The sequence below is a fragment of the Lissotriton helveticus genome, chromosome 3_2, assembly GCF_964261635.1.
Source record: "Lissotriton helveticus chromosome 3_2, aLisHel1.1, whole genome shotgun sequence".
NCBI classification, from domain to species: domain Eukaryota; kingdom Metazoa; phylum Chordata; class Amphibia; order Caudata; family Salamandridae; genus Lissotriton; species Lissotriton helveticus.
In genome coordinates, this window is record NC_136062.1 from 293817861 (window position 1) to 293837749 (window position 19889).

Here is a 19889-nt window from a genome sequence, read left to right on the forward strand (position 1 = left end):
TTCTGCATTGGTCATTGTCTTAATAATAGTGGACTAATTTGACCATTTACATATTCCCTTCTCAGTTATCTTTACAACAGCTGTTACTGTGGGACAACCCAAAAATCAACAACTTCAAAATGAATATATCCTGATTTCCAGAGGGCCATGACGTGAATGATGATGGTAGCATATTTAATGATACCCTGTTTGGAATTGTTAATGCCATGATTTGTGAAATCGGGCTTAGGCTTCTAAAACAAGATCTCAAATATGTGATACAAGCACTGGTATATCCAGGCTTGACTGTGTCAATGCTGTTGTCACTGGCATTACTAAGATTCACCTACACCCAGTCAGAGCCTCTTTGCATTCTGCAGCACATTGATATCAGGCATTAGCCCCTTTCATCACATCATCTGTACTATACTCTTTGGCAACCCCTTCTTAAACTTAAAATGTATCTTGAATCAGTCATTTTTGGAATGTGCTCCTAGAGTTTGGAATTTGATTCTGCCTTATATCTGCACTATTGCCGGTGTCCTGACTTTCTAATGAAAACTAAAAAAAAAGATCTTGGTCAGTATTTCTCTTTTAATTCTACCTAATCTCCTCTAGATTCTGCCCTATTAGTTCTTGATTTGTTTCAACCTTTGCTTCGTTTTTGGCACGAGCCTGAGCTACCTTGTACTTAATGGTTATTATTCTTATTATTGGCATTTGTATGATGGTAACTTGTCATTATGTACGTTTCTACCCGATACTGTACTTGATATTTTGCATTGTAATATTTATATTGATAATGCACACTGATGCTGTAGGACCATGTACATGCTGCACAAAATGCTAAATAAGTTAGTTTCCAATAGTTAGAAATACTAGCAGAAACTGCTAAGGAACAACACGATTAGGAGACATCATAATGGAGAAAGCAATACAGAAGATGAGCACTGAATGTAATGAGTCTCTGATTGAAGCAAATGTGCAGGAGGAAAGCATTCTTAAACTTTGGAACTACATCACTGGGATCCTTTAAAACAGTGACCCTTTGGAGCCTTTCAGAAATAAATACATGGTGACTTTTGAGAGCCCATAATCCTCCACAAGAGACTAGGGTGTCTCCACATATTGTCCTGAAGAAGACTCCAGACAAGGAACAAGTGTCATGTTGACTTTATGGTGTCGAAACATTGACGGTGAAAACAGTCTGTACCATACATGTTGGATGGTGCAAAAGCGATGCATCTGTACTAACCAGTCCAAATTAAACATAGTTGTGGGTAAACAAACCCTTCAAATGAATCCGGTTTAGCCTTCAAAATGTATATATCTTCACATACGCACTCTTGGTATGTCACAAGCACACTTCGCAGAGAGCACCTGGTTATGTGATATCGCCTTTTCAGTGACATTAACTGATGTGAGCCCATAAATCCTTGATAAAGAACTTTAATCTTTTCAGTGTCTGTGTGCGTAATTGGTTGTTTTTGTCATAAGTAAATTGTTGGGAGTATCATAGACATCGGACTCCAGCAAGAATTGTTAAATACTATTTAGGTCTTCCGACAGAACTACATTCCTTCTATATACAGAAATTGAGAGGTAGCACAAAGTTCCATAAAGGTAAAATTTGAAAAGAAAGAGACGGAGATACACAGCCATGAATATAATAAAAAACAACACAAAGATAACTGAACTTGAAATGAGGGCAGGCATCATGGAGGTGCGAGAGCAGAAAGAGAATGAGCAGTGGAGAAAACGTTTAAAGACTGGAAAGGATCGAATGCATAGGCATGGAGACCAATGAGCAGGAAAAAGCTGTAATTTAGACGAGAGAAAGTGATTAGTCTTAGTAGTGTGTAAATCAGAAATACTTTCCAGATTCTGAAACATACCGTGTTGAAAACAGCAGCCAGAAGCAACCGAATAAATATGGACAGACAGTGAAAGTGGAGGACTAAAAGTGATGCATAACTTGGAGGCAGAGGAGGAAGGAATGGATAGAGAAGGGGTAATTAGAGTGTTTGATGGAGGAACACAGTCATGAGAGAGAAGACCGGAGGGAAGAGGATTTGTTTCTTTGAATTAAGGTGAGGACAATTCTGTAACATCAGAGTTGGATGACATTAAGACATTAGGAAATAGGGTCACAAAGATCAAAGGAAAAGAAAAACCTGGAAATTAGCAGAAGTGACAAGTAACTGAAGCCAAAATATAATCTAAGAGGGTAGTTAGCTTAGATAAGGACAGACCCTTGAGGGGCATCAGAAGAAACTGGTAGAGTATGAGCAGGAAGACAAGACTAAAAATCAAAGTATGGTTGTTGAGAGAAATGAGAATGAACCAAAGGCAATTTACCAAAAGAGAGAACAGTAAGTAGAACAGAGCAATCCGCAACATAAAAGGAAGTAGAAAGGTTAAGAACAACAAGAGGAGAATATTTTTTGGGATAGCGAGCAGGAGTGAGGTAGTAGTTGACAGATAGGACTGCAGTTTCAGGAGAACACAGGGGTGAGCTCTAGAATCCGCTGAAAACAAAATAGGAAGAAGCATTGGCAAAGCCAATAAGTGTTGCCTGTAGGCAAGTTATTAGCTGTCTCAGTCTGGTGGGGGTGATGTCTGAGAAGGTCAGTAAATCGGTGGAGAGCAGGATAATATATTTTTAAAAAAAGTGCTATAGCCGGTTTATAGCACTCTTTAAAAAATAAATTATGTCTTTTGGAAGGGAGAGACGAAATGGACAAGGCAAGTGTGTGAAGGAGAAGGACCAGTAATGGGGTGGGTGAGGGTTAGGTGAAATGGACTGGGAAGTGGGGGCCAGAAGAAAGTGGTACAGGGCGGATGGGGGAAAGAAGGTGTTAACCACAGAAATTAGACCATCGCTTCCTGTTTATTTCTGTTGTACACATAGTGCAACCGTCAAATGCCTCCACGATGTATACCCTGTCATGTACCCTGCCTGCACCACATGTGCTGATTCGTATATGCTCACTGCACCATGTGTGCCGTGCTGGGTACCCTCCCTGCACTGTGTGCGCCCTGTGGTGTTAACATCCCTGAACCACGTGTGCCTTGTCCTGTACCCTCCCTGCACCATGTGTGCTGTGTCGTGTACCCTCCCTGCACCACAGGTACCCTGTTGGGTTCCCTACCTGAACCATATGTGCCCTGTTGTGTATCCTCCCTGCACCATGTGTGCCCTGTCATGTACCCTGCCTGATCCCCGCAAACTTTAGCAGTGCAGAGATTGGATCGACACCTTCAATAAACGCCTGCTATATATTTATAGTAGAGAAAGTAGGTGCAGCTTCACAAAAGCAGAAAATCTGGAACCTTCTCTTCCACTGGGAGAAATGTAATTTGCTACCATTGTGCTTTAACTATTTTGCAATATTTGATTTTTCCAATAGCCGCTTTTCATTGTGCACTTAAAGTAAAGTTGTGCTGGGTAAATGATGGCTGAGTATTAATAAAAAATGTTTTTAGTACAAATGCTCTGATATCTTCTATTCCAAAAAAGCTGTGCTACAAATGTTGCTTTCACTATGGCGAGGGGTAATATGCTCAAGAAAACATGCACCCCGCCGAAATTCTGGGAAAGAAAACCATGCTTCTCAACATAGCCAAAAATGACTATTTTTGCATTTGCCAAATTGGTGCGCCTCAAACCTATGAAAGCACACTAAGCCTATGCAAAAGGACATATTAACATTCCACAAAAGACTGTAATAATTTGTGCTGTGCAAGGTCACAGGTTCCATATTTAGCTATAAATGCCATTTTAACCTTGATTTTGCCAACTAAGTATGCAAGGTTGGTATCAATTTTATGGTACAACATCATCTACATATATGCCACCCTAATCGATATGCGTAGTGACATGTATGGTATACAGTTATCCTGTGGTGGTTTGGTCTTTATTGCCTTCAAAGTTTCTAAGCTGTTTTGGAATACTTGAAACGTAAAAAATGAAAGAAGTGCCAAATTGTGCTTTCAGATGAAAAAGCCACACAGAGTGGAACCATTTAAAAAGCTCTTGCACCAGATATCTGAAGCATCTTCACGTTCACGGGGGACAAGGTGTCATTCAAAGGTCTACATCTGGCACCAGACGTGCTTCTCTGGGTAGCAAGCAATGACGCCAATAAGAAGGATGTGGCACTATGGGCGGTGTAGGCAGATGGGATGCCAACTTTAGAACTGGATAACAAGTTTCGAGTATCAACATTACCTCAACATCCTGTAATTCTAGACAAATCATTGAATATGCGCTGTTTACAAATGCAAAAAAAAAAAGGATAGCACCTCAATCCCAGCGCGAGCGACGGAGGGAGACTAATTAAGTGCTGTCCTTTGTCCATGCTCCACACGAAGATAAGGAAGTGACGACATTGCACGGGCTACTGAATTAGAAAGCAGCAAATAAGAGTGGTGCCAACAAATCGTAAGTAATAGGCAGACTAAAATCCCCTGTTTGGAGAGTTACCTCCCCCCGATACAACAGATCATCGCCATAGTGACAGCACATATGGAGAAGTGTGGCTCAGGGGTTAGAGGCAGCAGACCCGGAAGCTGAGATCGGTCCTGGACCAGGGTTCAATTCCCCGCCCCGGCGGGTCTTGGGCTAAAAATTCCACGGACTCGATAATTCTCACCCCGGTGCCTCCTCAACTCACGGGTTCACACTCTGCGACTCTGGGCAACAGCTTGCTTAATCTCCACAACGGCCCCTCGCGGCGGGATGCCTGACTTTCACCTTGTGGATACCCTGCTATCTCACAGGGGAATATCAGGAAGGGTTCCCTAAGCAAGCGCCGGGACACCTGCTTTGCGGGTAGCTGTGCGCTATATAAGCTCAACTACATGTGCGCTGCCTGCAGGCTTGACATAAAAAGGATAGGTGCAACAATAATGAGGTACCCATTCAAGAAACTTCAAAATCATGGCCAGAAGGTTGTAGAAAATGTTTTTGAATTCAAGAAAGATAGTAGTATGCTAGAAGACCGAGAGAGAGAAGGGTGTGGGCAAAAAATGCCAAAGGATATTGGAATAAAGGATAGAGAAGTTGTGTATGTGACTGCTGAAAATCACACTCGAGAAATAGAGGCAGGCCACAGTAGGAGAAGTAGAGGGAAATGAGTTGGGCAGTTCAATTTTAGAAGTAAAGATTTCAAATTACTGTGCTTGCTGCATCTTTTCTATGTCTGTCTCTGTAGTAGCATGTGTACTGTTTTTACTAGGTCTATCTTTGTATGGCCATATGCTCCATTTTTATTAATTCAGATTATCCATATCCACATGTTCTTCTAGTGCTAATTCTATCCCACTATAATTGTCACTTTATCATTGATAGCCATTACCATAACTTAGTGGTCATATTTTCACCATACGCGCCCCTTGCCAACTCTAGCTTTCATACAATGATCATATCTTGCGCTCCGTACTGCAGGCTTTAATATTTTCATCCTTTTATCCTTTGCCATAATTGTCTATCAATTCACACTTTGTTCCATGCGTATGTTCCTAGTTAGTATGCTTGTTCCATAAGAACTTCGATTGTCATTCAGTCCTCCTTTCCTCTAGGTTCTCCGTGATACACCTCTACTTCGATACACCTCTACTCTACAAACTAATTCTTTCTTTTGTTCTAATGACAGGTCCTCTTATTGCTACCTCTGTCTTTTCATTGAGAGCGAAAGACCAGGAAGATCTGTTCTCCATGGACCATCAGGGATTTGAAGGAAAAGCTGGGGTTGATTGTGTCCTAAGTAAGTGTGCATCACAGATGTGTCTGTATGGAGCAAATTGGAAAGCCAATTTATTTTACAAATGATACTGCGCCCATGTACATTCTCCAGGTGAGGTTATGCTATGGCAATTATTTGTAAAGCACTTTATTCCATGCTAACTTCACCTCAAAGTGCCTAAGATCATCTCTCTTTACAACCACAATGTCAAAGGAGTTACTTCTTTTTTTTTTTTAGATAGGGCTATTGCACTGCCAAATATCAGAATGTTTTAAGATCGTACATGTATTTACTTAACAATGTAGTTACATGTTTACCACTGTTATTCTGTGTGATTTGGTATTGTCTTTAAGCAAGTACCCTTAATTTATAGTGCCTAGATGAAATGCACAAATGAAGCTAACCTGTATGCCTACCATTGCCTTGAGATTTTGGACTACCTACGTTTCTGGGGATAGGTTAAATACAGTGCTTACTGGAGCCTTCACTCCTTTTGATCTTATAGCTGCAAGGACAACCGGTCAAATCCAAAAATCCCTAGTTTTGAGATTGTAAGGCAGCCTCTTGAAGCAAAAGTACATTTTGTAAAATTCTTTGAGGGCCAGAGCTGCATAGTAATCTTTTAAAAGGGGGGTTGTTTAGATTAGCATGTTCTCATGCTCTGAGCGCTATTGGCAGAATCCCTTGGCTGGATATTTACGGGATCCTTTAACAGAACTAGACTTAGCCTATGTTTGGAGTAATCAGATTAAATATAAAAAATGAGAAAGTAAGGATGATTTCATATACAGACAATTTAAGTCACAAGAGTATCTGTCAATGTCAGTAGCTTGGAATATATATAAAAATATATACTGTTTACCATAGCGCATTTAGGCAACTCTGGCATAAATATAAAGCTGAGTCTGTTGATTGGGTATTGATAGCAGTGAGAACCTTCTCCGTATTATAAATCTCTGTCCAACTCTCCTAAATAATCATTACTCTTTGCTGAGACCTATACTTCTAATGGCAGTGGTTGGGACAGCAAAAAGAAGCAATAGCCTACTTGCTTAAATGGTATCAGCAAACAAATGATTTTGTGGATTATGAAGTGTACTGTGCATGTTAATGTATTATTAAATCCTGGATTGGTAAGAGAGGTTTATCTTAGCCTTGTTATTGTTTTATTGTATTTCTATTTTAATGATGTATGTGTAATACAGAGGTTAGTGGCCAGTGTGAACTGTTTAGTATTCAGCGGAAATGATAGAAGTCATCTTTATTTGACAGGTGATACCCTTACCAGTTCCGATGTGATATTTGGGATGAATTCCGATGAAGACCAGTTTGTGGAAGAGGTCCAGGATTCAAATGGAAGGCAGAGTCTTTGTCGCCCGAGCACAGGTCAGTAAAAACCTAAAGAGCTAGTGTGCCAGTTAGACTGAGAGTGGTTTGCAAGGGCCTTAACTACCCATTTCTGGGAGGGGGGCGTTGAAAAGATATGTGAAACCTCCACCCAAAGCCTTTGTGGTTGAGAGTACAGTGTTAAAAGTCAGAGAGCTATTAACATTTTTTAATTGTTAAACATAAAAAGGTAAATCACTTTCTTTTAAACAAAATACAACTTGTGTATTGCAATAAATGAGCTTCTAAAGGTGAGATTTCTCATCCTCTCTAGCAAGTATATCACACAACATGATAATTATTTTGGTAAAGGAAAAGCGGCCCTTTAGAATTAATGAAGACACAATCCAATGCAGCCATAAATCTGTTTTTCGAGCTCTTTGAGTTCCCAGGAAGAATGTACTTATTTTACCACAGGTGGCAAACTGGTGTAGCTTGCTGCCTTGTTCTTTCCTTCAAGACTATTGCAGTCCTCTCCAGGAATACTGGCTCAGATCCCTAAGGACCAGCCCAATGACATCTATGGGGATGATCCATTTTCGTCATCTGGGATGGCATGGAGGTGTGTGCTAAAAGCAAGTTGTGGGGAGGTATAGATAACTAGAGAATATCAACTACAGTGACGTACAGTTGGTATATTATTCACCTTTCCTCCCTCCGACCAAAATCAGTATTGCCCAACAGCTTATATAATTGATATACTCCACTGAATGTTGTCCTGCGTTTTGGTATAAGGAAATTTTACATTTGAGAATATTCGGTAATGACTTGCAGGAAAAAAACACTGCCTTAAAATGTCCTTTCTTTTGTCTCCCAGATAGGCAAAAGATAAATGTATTACTAAGTTTCATTGTGATTTTACATTATCCTCAATGCATATACTGCATTGACTATACTAGGTTTTTTAAGGCTTTTAGCTGTCTGCTGTCAAAACACCTCTTCTGAACCATACAAAAAACTTACAGTGGGCTTGGAGCCAGCCCGCGGCTTACCACTGGTTGCCTTTATTTTCACTCTTATTTATTTGCTTATTAGTTGATGGCTTTTCTAAATCTTCTTGTGTTTACCCCTGAAGCATCATTTTTTTAACAATCTTTTTGATTGAATGACTTGTACTACCACTGCTATCATTCAGGGAACTACTTTTTTCTTTTTTGGCACCCCTTGAGAGTGTGTGTATGTTTTTTTCTTTTTTTTATACTGTCTCGCTCGTGTACTGTTCCTCCCTCAATTACTCACCTCCTCATGCTGTTTCCGTTTTCCCCACACCAGCAGCTCGTCCAATACTTCCCTCACTTCCTCTTGCCCTCATGTGCTGCTTGCCACCCACATGTTATGTTATATGTTGTTTTATATAGCTCACGGCTACTCGAAAAGAGTGCCCCGGCGCTTTTATTGAGAACCTGTAACCATGAACACAACACAGTAATAAAAAACATATCAGAAAAAGAGAAAACGACTCAGGATAGGTCGCCTAAAGGGAAAAAAGCCAGGTTTTAAGGCCCTTCCTGAAGGTAAGCAAATTAGAGGCCCCCCGCAGCGCCAAGGGCAAAGTGTTCCACAGCTGTGGTGCCAGCAGGCTAAAGGAGCGGCCTCCAATGCACATATCACATATCAGTGTTGCTTCCCCCACCATAACTCCTTTTTAAAAACTATTATTTATCCTCCGCCGGCCATAAGCTCATCCAGTGTGCTCCCTGCCTACTCCACCTTACCTCCCACCACAGCCCGCTACTCCGTTCCATCCTTCACCTCTTAAGGGGCCTTAAAGTAGGGGCAACTCTGATATTGAAAAACACTTTTGCTCAAATAAAAAGTAATTGTTTGACTATTTACCTTTCCAAATGGTGTCCACCTGGATCATCATCATGGATGCGGAATGCTGTGGCATGACATGTTCGCATCATCACAGACTTTTCTTCGCTGATGCTGCACGGTATCCGCAAAAAGCATTAGCAAAGCCAATAGATCAAAAAGGCACGGTTTTAAAAACTCCTGTTAAATTCACACACAGATCCTTCCCATATCCTCAAGGAACTCCAGTTCATACGTGATCTCGGACAGCAAAAGTAGGCAGAAGTTACCTCAGAGTTTGAGGTCTCCTCATTTCCTATAATTTATGAATGGACTTCAGACTCATTTGAAGCTTATGGCCCAATTACGAGTTTGGCAGTCCGTGATGGCTACTGCCGAACCGGCAATCCAACCGCCGTATCACAACTTCACTGGTTGAACCGTCATGGGACCACCGTAACCACTGGTGATCCGCTATCCCTCTGCGTTGGCATGCTGGTCTAGGGCAGCCTTATGCTGGCAGTGCTGTTGCGGCACCGCCACGCATATTATGACTTTCCTGACCTCAACATTTTTCATGGCGGTGCATCCACCCCAGTTCCTGCACCTTAAACTGCACTCCCCGCCTGCCAGATCATGAAATGACTTGTAATCTGACAGGCAGGCAGCAGTCGACTTTGGCAGTGTGGGAGCGGGGTGCTGTCGTAGCGGGCCGCTCCCACACCGCCAAAGTTGTAATCAGGCCCTTAGTCTCTATTGACACATTCTGCCATACAAGCACACATATATGGTAACATCGAACTACACACAGTGATTGGTTCATAAAAGCATACTCTAGTGTGAGAGTGAAGTTATGTTCACGACTACATAAACATGTGCCTGTCCCTGTGTACAAGTGCATTAGTGAATGTGAGAGTGTTCCTCTACTCCGTACCTTTCAGAAGGCAGCACAACATATATAGTAATAAAGGCAGGTTCTAACAGAGCAATAGTCCTGCATTTGTGCTGAGTATCTTTTCTCAGGAGGATTTTAATAATGCCCTCCTACAGGGTGGGCTGCCGGGTGGCCTGGACATTGAGGGTGCCTGTGTAGCTTTGGACAGGCAGATTACGGAGGCATTGGACAGCACCGCTCCCTGGACATTTAAAATGCCGGTAAGACGTCAGAAATCGGCCCCCTGGTACAATGCTGCATTGGGAGCGGCTAAAGCAGACTGTAAACGACTAGAGAGGCGGTGAAGGAAAGACTTTTCTGCCCTAGTGGAGAGCGCGTATAAAACTACTCTGAAGAGTTAATATGCGCTTATCAGAAGGGCTAAGGCATCCTATTATCAGGAAAGAATTGAGATGGCAGAGAATTCAGCGAAATAACTGTTTAGGGTCTATAACGAAATATCCTGCCTAGCGAAAACTGTAGCTCCAGTGGTTGGCTCAGAGGAGTCATGCAACCGCGTGGCTGCCTTCTTCGCGGAAAAGGTGGAGAAGATCTATTCAACCTTTCCTGTCTCTGCTCGAGTAGGCCACGGGACCGCTGTCGAAGAGGGTTACACTCTAGAGATAGAATGCAATGATAAATTCACCATTCCCCCACCCCCAGAGATTCTAATTAAAACTATCCTTGGTGTTAAGTCAAGCTCTCCCTGAGATCCTGCCTCCCCTAGGGTGCTTAGAGGGAGTATTGTGACTCTTGAGCCTTGCATCAGGCATCTCTTGGAGCTGTCCTTTATGGCGGGTACGGTGCCAAAAAGTTGGAAGGAAGCGGTTGTTCTTCCTTTACCTGAGAAACTGCACATTAGTCCTGACCAACTAGATAATCTGCGCCCTATTTCCCTGCTTCCTTACTTCACAAAAGTAGCGTAGAAAGTAGTAAACACTCAACTCACTGCGCATATCTGTAAACATAATCTCCTTCACCCGACTCAGTCCGGTTTTCGGGCCCTCTATTCCACCGAATCGGCCCTGCTATTTTCTATCGAGACCATCAGAAAACATGTGGATGTGGGACAGACAGCGGCCTTAATTCTCTTACATTTAAGTGCGGCGTTTGATACGGTTGCCCATCATACCCTGCTGCATTGTTTGAGGAAAGGAAGGGTGGCATGTAGCGCTCTGAGGTGGATGGAAACTTTTTTTGTCTGAGTGCAGCTTTCAGGTGGCGCAGGGATCTTACTATTATAAAGTTTTGAAACTGAAACAGGGGGTGCCTCAGGGGTCTACCCTGAGCCCAACCCAATCTCTACGTCTCGCCTCTAGCTGAGATTGCAGAAGGTTTTGGAGTCACAGTCGTTTCCTATGCCAATAACGGTCAACTGGTGGTTTCCCTTACACAGGCACAGGATGCAGCAGCCTTCAATTTTGTGTCATGTCTGCAAGAACTGGCATCCTGGAAGGCAAATAATTGCTTGAAATTGAATGGTAAGAAGACCGAGGTGCTTGTGATCGGGAAGGCTCCATCAGTTTGGTCATCGGCATGGTGGCCTCAGACTCTGGGACTCACCCTGCGCCCTTTGAACAGGCTAAGAACCTTGGGGTTTGGCTGGACACTAAGCTCTCTTTTGAGTGCCATACCAGGAGGGTGGCAGGCGCCTGTTTTGGAGTCCTGCGAGGCCTATGGAAAATCTTGGATGTGCTGCTTACTGAAGCCAGGAAAACCATGGTGCATGCCCTGGTGACATCGCGCCTGGATTATGGTAATATACTGTACCTGGGTGCTACCGCTAAATGCGTGCACAGACTCCAAGGTATCCAAAATGCAGCTGCCCGTTTGGTGCTCATGCTCCAGAGGAGAGCCTCTTCTAAGAAGGCGCTGGCTTCCCTCCATTGGTTGCCAATTAGGGAGAGAGTTCTGTTCAAGGCGCTGTGCGTTTGCCACCGGATCATCCATAGGACGGGCCCCTCCTACTTGTTTCGATCTTCTCACACTTTATTCACCGACCCGGCAACTAAGATCGAGCGGGACGGGTGAAGTCTGTGTTCCCAACATCGAGAGAGTAAGGATGGTCGGCCGCTCCTTTCGCTATGTGGCAGCACAGCAGTGGAACAAACTTCCTCCAAGCCTTCGGCTGGAGGACTCGGAGGCTATTTTTCGAAAAAAAAATAAAACCTATCTTTTTCCTTCCACATAGTCTCCCCCTAGGGTGGGGACCTCCTAGTTGCCGAGGGTTGTCTGCACCGCAACCCGGGGACACAATAGATCAGTGTAACCAGGCACTTTATCAGTGGGGTTATTATTATTTTTATAATAAAACAGATGAACTCAAGCTGCACCTCACCGATGAGCTCCAATAAAATCGAAACTAATCTAGGGTTTGTTGTGTTCTTATTCAGAATGCTTGTAGCCTACTAGTTTGGAACAGAGTGTGATTACTGCAGTAGCATCAAGGCTAATTGGCATATGGTTGGTTCACTTAAGTATTGCTAGAGAAATGCTAAAAAATGATGAGGAATATAACCAAAAGTTCAATTAAGTTTTTTTAGTGTCTAAGGTTATCCTGCTAAAGCTTCTCCTGGTGCTTTAGCTGAAACTCTGTTTGAAGTGTGGAATTGCTATTTTACTAGTACTGCGACAGGTGCTTGTGATATGTCTCCTGCTAAGGCTTCTGATAAAAAGGTAAGAGAAAATCTATGGACTGGATTTACAAAGGTAACGTCTTAAAGAAATTGGGTTTTTTGCACATCGACTGCTTTGCCACCCCACCTTCATTTTGCAGTGTCTGATTCCCTAATCACTCACAGTGTAAAATGCCCATTCCTTAGTAGTTACAAATACTCTTACCTCATTAACATATATCAGACAGATGTTCTCTTGTGAGTCCCTGTGCATAGCTGTCAATGCAAGGGTGGAGGACTGAAAGGAACAGCAGCTCTCCATCTCTGCATTTACAGTCACTGAAAACCCTCATTAGGTCTTGCGTACTAGACAGAGCATACACTGTCTGTTGTGAGACAAAGTGTGGGCTCACCACGCACATACAGGGACTTTTTCTTTTTATTTACCAATCCAATTCAGCTCAGTAACTATTTAGTTACGGTTGTGGTAACAATCCATTTATACAGTCTATGACATGAGTGGAGAAGTCACTCCACATATATCTCAGGTTGCTAATTGCAATACACTAGTGCCTTTAACCATTTCCTTTGCATTGGGAAGCGCCATGACCCCAGCACTATACTGTCTTTTCACTATAAGTAGTGTCAGTCCAGTGAATCACATTTTTGATGACACACGAGGCAGATAATACGTATATTACGGTTGGGGATAGTGTGCCTGTCTGTACATAATAGTAAACACAACACACCTCAATTATCTGATCCTGCAGTTCAATGCCCCATTTGTCCCCATTTGGATAGTGCCACTGAAGCCTCCAGTTTCATAGAGGTATTCAATTGTTTGATGAAGGACCTGGTAGTTTTCGAATTCAGCAGAAGTGTAAGTGTCTTAAACTGTGGAGGTTCAGATTAAAATTTGGGGAAAGTGGTCTTGCATTATGTTACTAACCTATTGTACAGGAATATCTCTGAAGGTAAGATCTTTATTTTATGATCTTGCCAAAAACTAAAATAAATGTCCTTTAGGAATATGTCTCTGAATTTGGTTAGTCGAGCAATGAAAGCAACTTCTTCGCGCTGGTTGGAGATATTTTTGGATGATGCGGGATGTCTGGTGAATATAGAATGTTGAGTTTGGCTCTAGTGCCCAATCTATAACACATCTCCACAGTGCAAGCAACAGTGTTGATTTACAATCTTCTGTGTGGTATATGTTGGTATAGCACGGCCTAAGTGGAATTGGTGCTATATTATCTTTTTCAACCCCTATATGAGGTTTGAACAGCATTGGGTAGTACAAGCGGTGAATGTAGTTGGTCTGAGCACATAGAAAATACAGCTCAAAATCAATCACTATCCCTCAAAGCCCTCCTCCCCCCATTCATATGGTAATGTAAGAACTTCTCAGTTAAGTCTGGGATTGTTGTCCACCAAGACTTGTTTAATCATTAAAGATCGGAGTGTATTGAAGAAATACCTGAACAATCATGTAGGAATATATTATTGAAAAGATATAGAATTTCAAGAAGTACTATCATTTTATTTAATGATATCCTGCCAGCTAGGGAAATTAGAAGAGGAAGCCATAGATTCACCTGGGTCTCTAGTTTAGAAATGATGAAACCATAATTTTCCCATAATATGGTATCTGTATCCCAATCAATCCAAATTCCTAAATATCTCATTGAGTCTATGCACCATTTGATTGTGTACTTAAAAGGACGTTCTTCCATTATGGATATGATAGCAAAACCTATTGATTTACTCCAGTTGATATTGAGGTCGAAAGTTGCCCAAATGTAATGTATTTGTGAACAACTGAGGACAGATTAGTCTCCAGGTTCCTAACCTAGACCACCATATCATCTGTGGACAGAGATGTAAGTAGCTTGCAGTCTGTGAAGGTTAGTGCACAATATTATAAGTGTTTTTGTAGGGTGTATGCAGGGGTCCCAGTGCTGTAGCACAAATAATTTGTGATAATCTACACCCTTGTATAATGCCACCTGTTATAATCGTTGGGTCAGCAACTATTCTGCTAACATATGCACAGGCCATACTGTAGCATATAAAAACATAAACCAGTTATTGAATAGATGCAACATACCTATCCTCTTGAGTATAGCTAATAAGAATTCCTGTTGTAGAGAGTCAAAGGCTTTGATCACGTCTCAGAGGACTGCCATTGCTTTAATATCCGGGTTTAATTAATGGAGAGCGAACATTCAACCCAAATTATGTGAAGTGGACCTATGAGGAAAACAATCCCGATTAATCTAGGCACACTACATCTGGTAAGGTGGGAAGTAACCTAGTTGCTATTATAGTATTTGTTAATAAGAGACAATGATCTATATAATTTGCATGATTATATTTCCATACCTGGTTAAAATACGAAGAATCTCCACAGGCCATTAGCCATCCTCAACACTGATTATGAAATCTTCAGTAAATGTTTTAGAGGCTTGCTTGCTATCTTTGCTCTCGTCCACTTGAACCAGGATGGCTTTGTACAGGGACAGAGTACTCATCGGACAATCTTAGAAGACTTGTCAGAGTCTGGAATTTGCCCCCAGATCCTGGCCTCGAGTGGCCTTTATGGCCCTGGACCTTGAGAAGGTGTTTGGCGCTCTGGAGTGGGACTACCTGTTTATGTTGTTGGGAAGTTATGGATTGGGCATATGTACGATACCCCTGATCAAACTCCTTAATACAACACCTACACTAAGACTAGGACAGGGAAATGAATATCAGATCCAATAGCAGTCAAGATATTTGCATTCTTCTTTGCCCTTTACAGTGGAGCCCTTATTCAGTGGGCTATGCCATAGTGAGAAAGACTAAGGTATTCTCATGGGAGACAGGATGAACTTTGTATCCCTATATGGTTATACCTCAAAGACCCAGAGCAACCCCTGTTGATACTCAGTACCTTTGCCAAGGTGTCTGGCCAGAAGGTTATCTGGCAAAAATCGTTTACCCAAGGTCAACCTAGACATTGGCAGTGGAACATTACAGTCTGAGAACAGAACATTCAGGTACCGTACGATTCGAAATTACCACAATGAGCAAGACCTTCTAGACATCAACATCACCAAGGCAGTGACAACACTTCAAGGCCAGATTGCTTTTTGGAGAACTTTACCACTCTTTGTGATAGGTTTTTATCGCTGTTTCAAAAAGGTTTATGCTTCTCTCCTAATTGTATTATTTTGCGATCATGCCATTATATCTACTGGCGAGCTTCTTTTGGATGCTAGACACACTATTCGGGGGCCTTATCTGGCGAGGCGATCGATGCGGGGTGGGGCTGGGTAAACAGACTCCCGGTGGACAGAGACGACCTAGCTGCCTCTTTTTTCAACATTATTATCTTTCAGCACAGCTGCAGTGGGTTTGCCTCCAGATGGCCAAATACCACCTAGATTATACAGCTATGACAGACACACCATGGTTATTGCTACATACAGCACACCGCTGCTTTCAAAGATGTGTGCGAATAACAACTTTAATTACATAATATACACCAGATATCCCCTTATTCGGGTTTCCCAGAAATAAAGATACTCTGTAACCTCCAGACCTAAAACATTTGCACTCTGTATCCTTCAGACAATTGGAGACTTCTTCCATTAGGGGCTCCTCTTGTCCTTTGACGACCTGATTGATCGATTTAACATTCACAAGTGTCAGTTTGTGACATTTAAAGTACTGGCTCCCCTTGAAAAAATGGCAAAGATTTTGTAGGAAAGTAGGATCTACTTTCATGGTTACCACCACTTTTTGCCTGGTGTTAAGCTGTTTTTGATTAGTCTGACTGGGATCCTGCTAATCAGGACCCCAGTACTGTGCTTTCTCCTCTAAATTGGTATAGTGAGTATCCTACATTGGCTACTGATGTATCCTTATCAGTCCCTAGTATATGGTACTAAGGCACCCGGGGCTCCCTGGAAGGCCATTCCACTGGCACTAAGACTCACTCCCTTTCAGCCTTCCCTACGATTACCATCGAGGGTCTTCAGACCTTGCACACTGAGATAAAATCTGGATCTCCAGACGACCCTCTTAAACCCGACCTCTTCATTAAGTACCAAGACTGCCTTCTACCCAGCTGTCTGGAACTCATCAATCTTTCCCTATCTTCAGCAGAGACTCCGCATTCCTAGAACATGCGAAAGTCATTCCTTTATTTAAAAAAAAAGTCTCTAGATTTCTCTAGACCAGACAATTACCACCTGATCTTTTTGCTCCCAATATCACAGAATCCCATGTGAGCACCACCCTGACTCAGTCCCTGGAATCCAGCTCCATTTTAGACCCCTCTCAAAATGGCTTCAGACCCCGGCATTGTACAGAGTTGGATCTACTGGCGATTACTGAGCAACTCAGAGGCTCCCTGGATGAAGGAAGAATCTTGGCACTGATCCTGCTGGATTTTAGTGCTGCCTTCGATATGGTCTCCCATAACATCCTGCTTTCTCGGCTGCAGGAGATCGTGATCAATGATAAAGCCCTTGCCTGGCTCACATCTTTTCTGGATAAAAGGACCTTCCAAGTTGTTGTGCCCCCTTTCCACTCCCAAACACACTCCATACGCTGCAGCGTTCACCAGGGTTTGGCATTTAGTACCACTTTGTTCAATGTTTACATCTGGCCGCTGGCCCTGCTGGGCAGAGCCTGTAAAATTTTCCTGTTGTCATACTCTGATTGCATGCAGCTGCTGCTCTCCTTTACCAATAACCCCTATCAAGATGTTGCGAAATTTCAGGAGGACCTGATCGCCATCTCTGCCTGGATGGAGGATAATTGTCTTCAGTTAAACTCCATTAACTTTGAGATCCTCGTACTAGGTAGAGATTCCCGTTTTGAGCCAGCAATTGGTGGCCCCCAAAGCTCAGCACACCCCCTCTGCCAAAAATTGTTGTACAAAACTTAGGCATTTGGTCTGATAGCGCCCTCACATTTGTAGTGCATGCCAAGTCTGTTACAGAAATCTGTTTCGGCTTGCTGAGGGCCTCACACCCATATTGGGTTTGTTTGACCCAAACACTCGCCAGCTGATTATTCAGACTTGACTATTGCATTGTTCTGCTCCTTGGTTCCAATAAGTCTGTGATTAAAAGGCTACAGCGCACTCAGAATGCTGCATCGCTGTTTGCCCACCCTAGGCACTGCTTGGTCTCTTGCTGTTGGCGCCATCTTCACTGGCTGCCCATAGAGCAGAGAATTCAATTGAAAGCGCTCTGTTTCACTCATAAGATTCTGTCTGGTTCGGGCCCGGCGCTTCTGAGCGATCTATTCCCTCCCTACATCCCGACGTGTGTTCTACGCCTGTTGCAAGTTCTCTGGTTTCTCAGAGCCGGAGAGTGCTTCTTCAAGGTGCTAGCACCGGTCCTCTGGAATTCCTTGCCTCTTTCCATCAGAAGAATCCCCAACCACCTGACTTTTAGAAGGGCGGCTCGTTCGCTGACCGTTGCTTCTTCTCTGATCTTCCTCTCTCTGCTGCTAACGCTGGAATGTCCTTTTGCCAGGACAATAATCACAAAACAGGTATTGGAGGGTCCAAGGGAATTTTTCAGACCAGCCCAAGCTATCATCCCCTAATACACATACTGTTCAACACACAAAGCCTGGGGGTCTAATAAGGGAGTCAAAAAAAGTACTCTCAAAAACTAAGACTCTGAGCCCTACAGGTGCTTGTTCGGAAACCTTAAGAGTCCTATATCAAATATACTGCCCAACGCATTTTCTTCCCAGCAAAAGTAGGTAAGACCCAGGGTCCAGAGATGGATTCCCATCAATGTCTTGTAAGTGATCTCATAATCTTATCATTTGGTCATCCAAAAGGTTGGGATGGGGCATCTCTAGAACATTGAAATGCTTTGCAACCCACCTTTTTGGACCGGGAACAAAGCCCACAGTCACTCGGTAGACCATGCGTGGGATCACTCAATGGGATTCAGTGCAGTGAAACAAAAGTGAAGAGGTGTGGGAGTAAAATTAGAATAGAGGGCATACAGTGAAAAGACTTTAATAGCTGTATGCTTCTTTCTCATTTAAAACAGGAACAGTGCAAAAGATGCAGTTTAAACAAATAGCTGCATGTGGGCCGAAATGTTTCTGCCAAAGAGAGGGGAAGATACCTCCTACGGCTTCATCATGGCCTCTGTTCTAAAGAAATTATTGTCACTGCTTGTGCAGATTACACCTTAAATCAACCATCAATAAAGTGATTAAATAATACCATAAAGGATATAATTTTCTCTATTCCTCCATATCACATGGTGTTATTCTCACCTACAATGCAAAATATAGCCAGAGAAATAAACACAATGGGCAATATAGACTTTAAAAGAAAAATACATTGTAAAAATATATCATGTTATTAAGGACAGCAAACGTTCCTTACTCACCCTTCCTGACAGGGGATATTACCTCACCTCACCTGGACCAAGCTCAGGATAAGGGAGGCCACGCTCTATGAAGGTAAGTGAAAAAGAGGGGGTTTCTCAGTATGAGTAAAGGGTGCAAGATTGCCCTTATTTACAACAACAGAGTCCTCATAACCTCTTAACTTCAGAGTCTAACCTTATATTCAGCCCGCTGGTAGGCTCAACCTCTCATCAACTGACTAAAGCAACCCAGGCTACATAACAAGTAAAAATACATATCAATGGGTAGCTTGATGATTCATCAATCTAATGTAACATCTACAGACATGGAACCAGACACCTCCTTACCTCTCCGTTGTTGCTTCAGACTGTGCCTGAGATTAGGGGAGGCAACGAATGGGAGGGCAAGGGAAATATTTGTGCAGCGTTTCTTCTCATTGCTCAGCCTATCGGGCTGGTTGTTATAAGTATGTTAGTACAAAGGCAGAAAAAAGCGCTCTATCCATTTAGTCTCTTGCGCTTCTTTAATAGTAAAAATATCCATAGGCTCAAGTTACTCACTCGTTTATTTGTTAGTGACAAACCCTCTGGTGTGTTCGATTACTCTCTAACGTTCGTAACGTGAAGTTCTAAAAGAACGCGAGAGAACTACATAATATCGTAATCTCACTGGGATTTGTAGTTTTTTGTGTTTTTTTCGACTAAAAAGAGTGCGTTTCCAAAACCTTTCCTTAGGCTTGAAAGTCCAGTTTGCGGACGTTACTCTTCTCTGTTCATCATGTTTCCGCCATTAATATAAATGTGTCGGTTCGTTTTTAGACTCAATGCAGAGGTGCAACCTTGCTGTTGTAGAAGATCATGAGAGAACTACAATACTCCGTGGTCTCGTTGGGAATTGTAGTTTCAATATTGATTTGAGAGACCGGTGTTCGAACCTTCCCTCGGCAAATGCACCGACTCATGAAAGTAACCAAAACGATGATTACAACATGTAATCAGGTCAATAATAAATTCCTAGTCGCAGCATGTATATTGTTGTTAT

General features: G+C 42.6%; 1 protein-coding gene across 3 annotated transcripts in view; it reads left to right on the forward strand.

Moving 5' to 3' along the window:
• Positions 1 to 19889, forward strand: part of LOC144826671 (uncharacterized) — a 201854-nt gene that overhangs the window by 25646 nt on the left and 156319 nt on the right. For all 3 annotated transcript variants that reach the window (XM_078685266.1, XM_078685267.1, XM_078685269.1), the window contains exons 3-4: positions 5637 to 5747; positions 6999 to 7112. In XM_078685266.1, coding sequence (XP_078541392.1) covers positions 5637 to 5747; positions 6999 to 7112 — 225 coding nt within the window. The remainder of the gene's footprint in view (positions 1 to 5636; positions 5748 to 6998; positions 7113 to 19889) is intronic.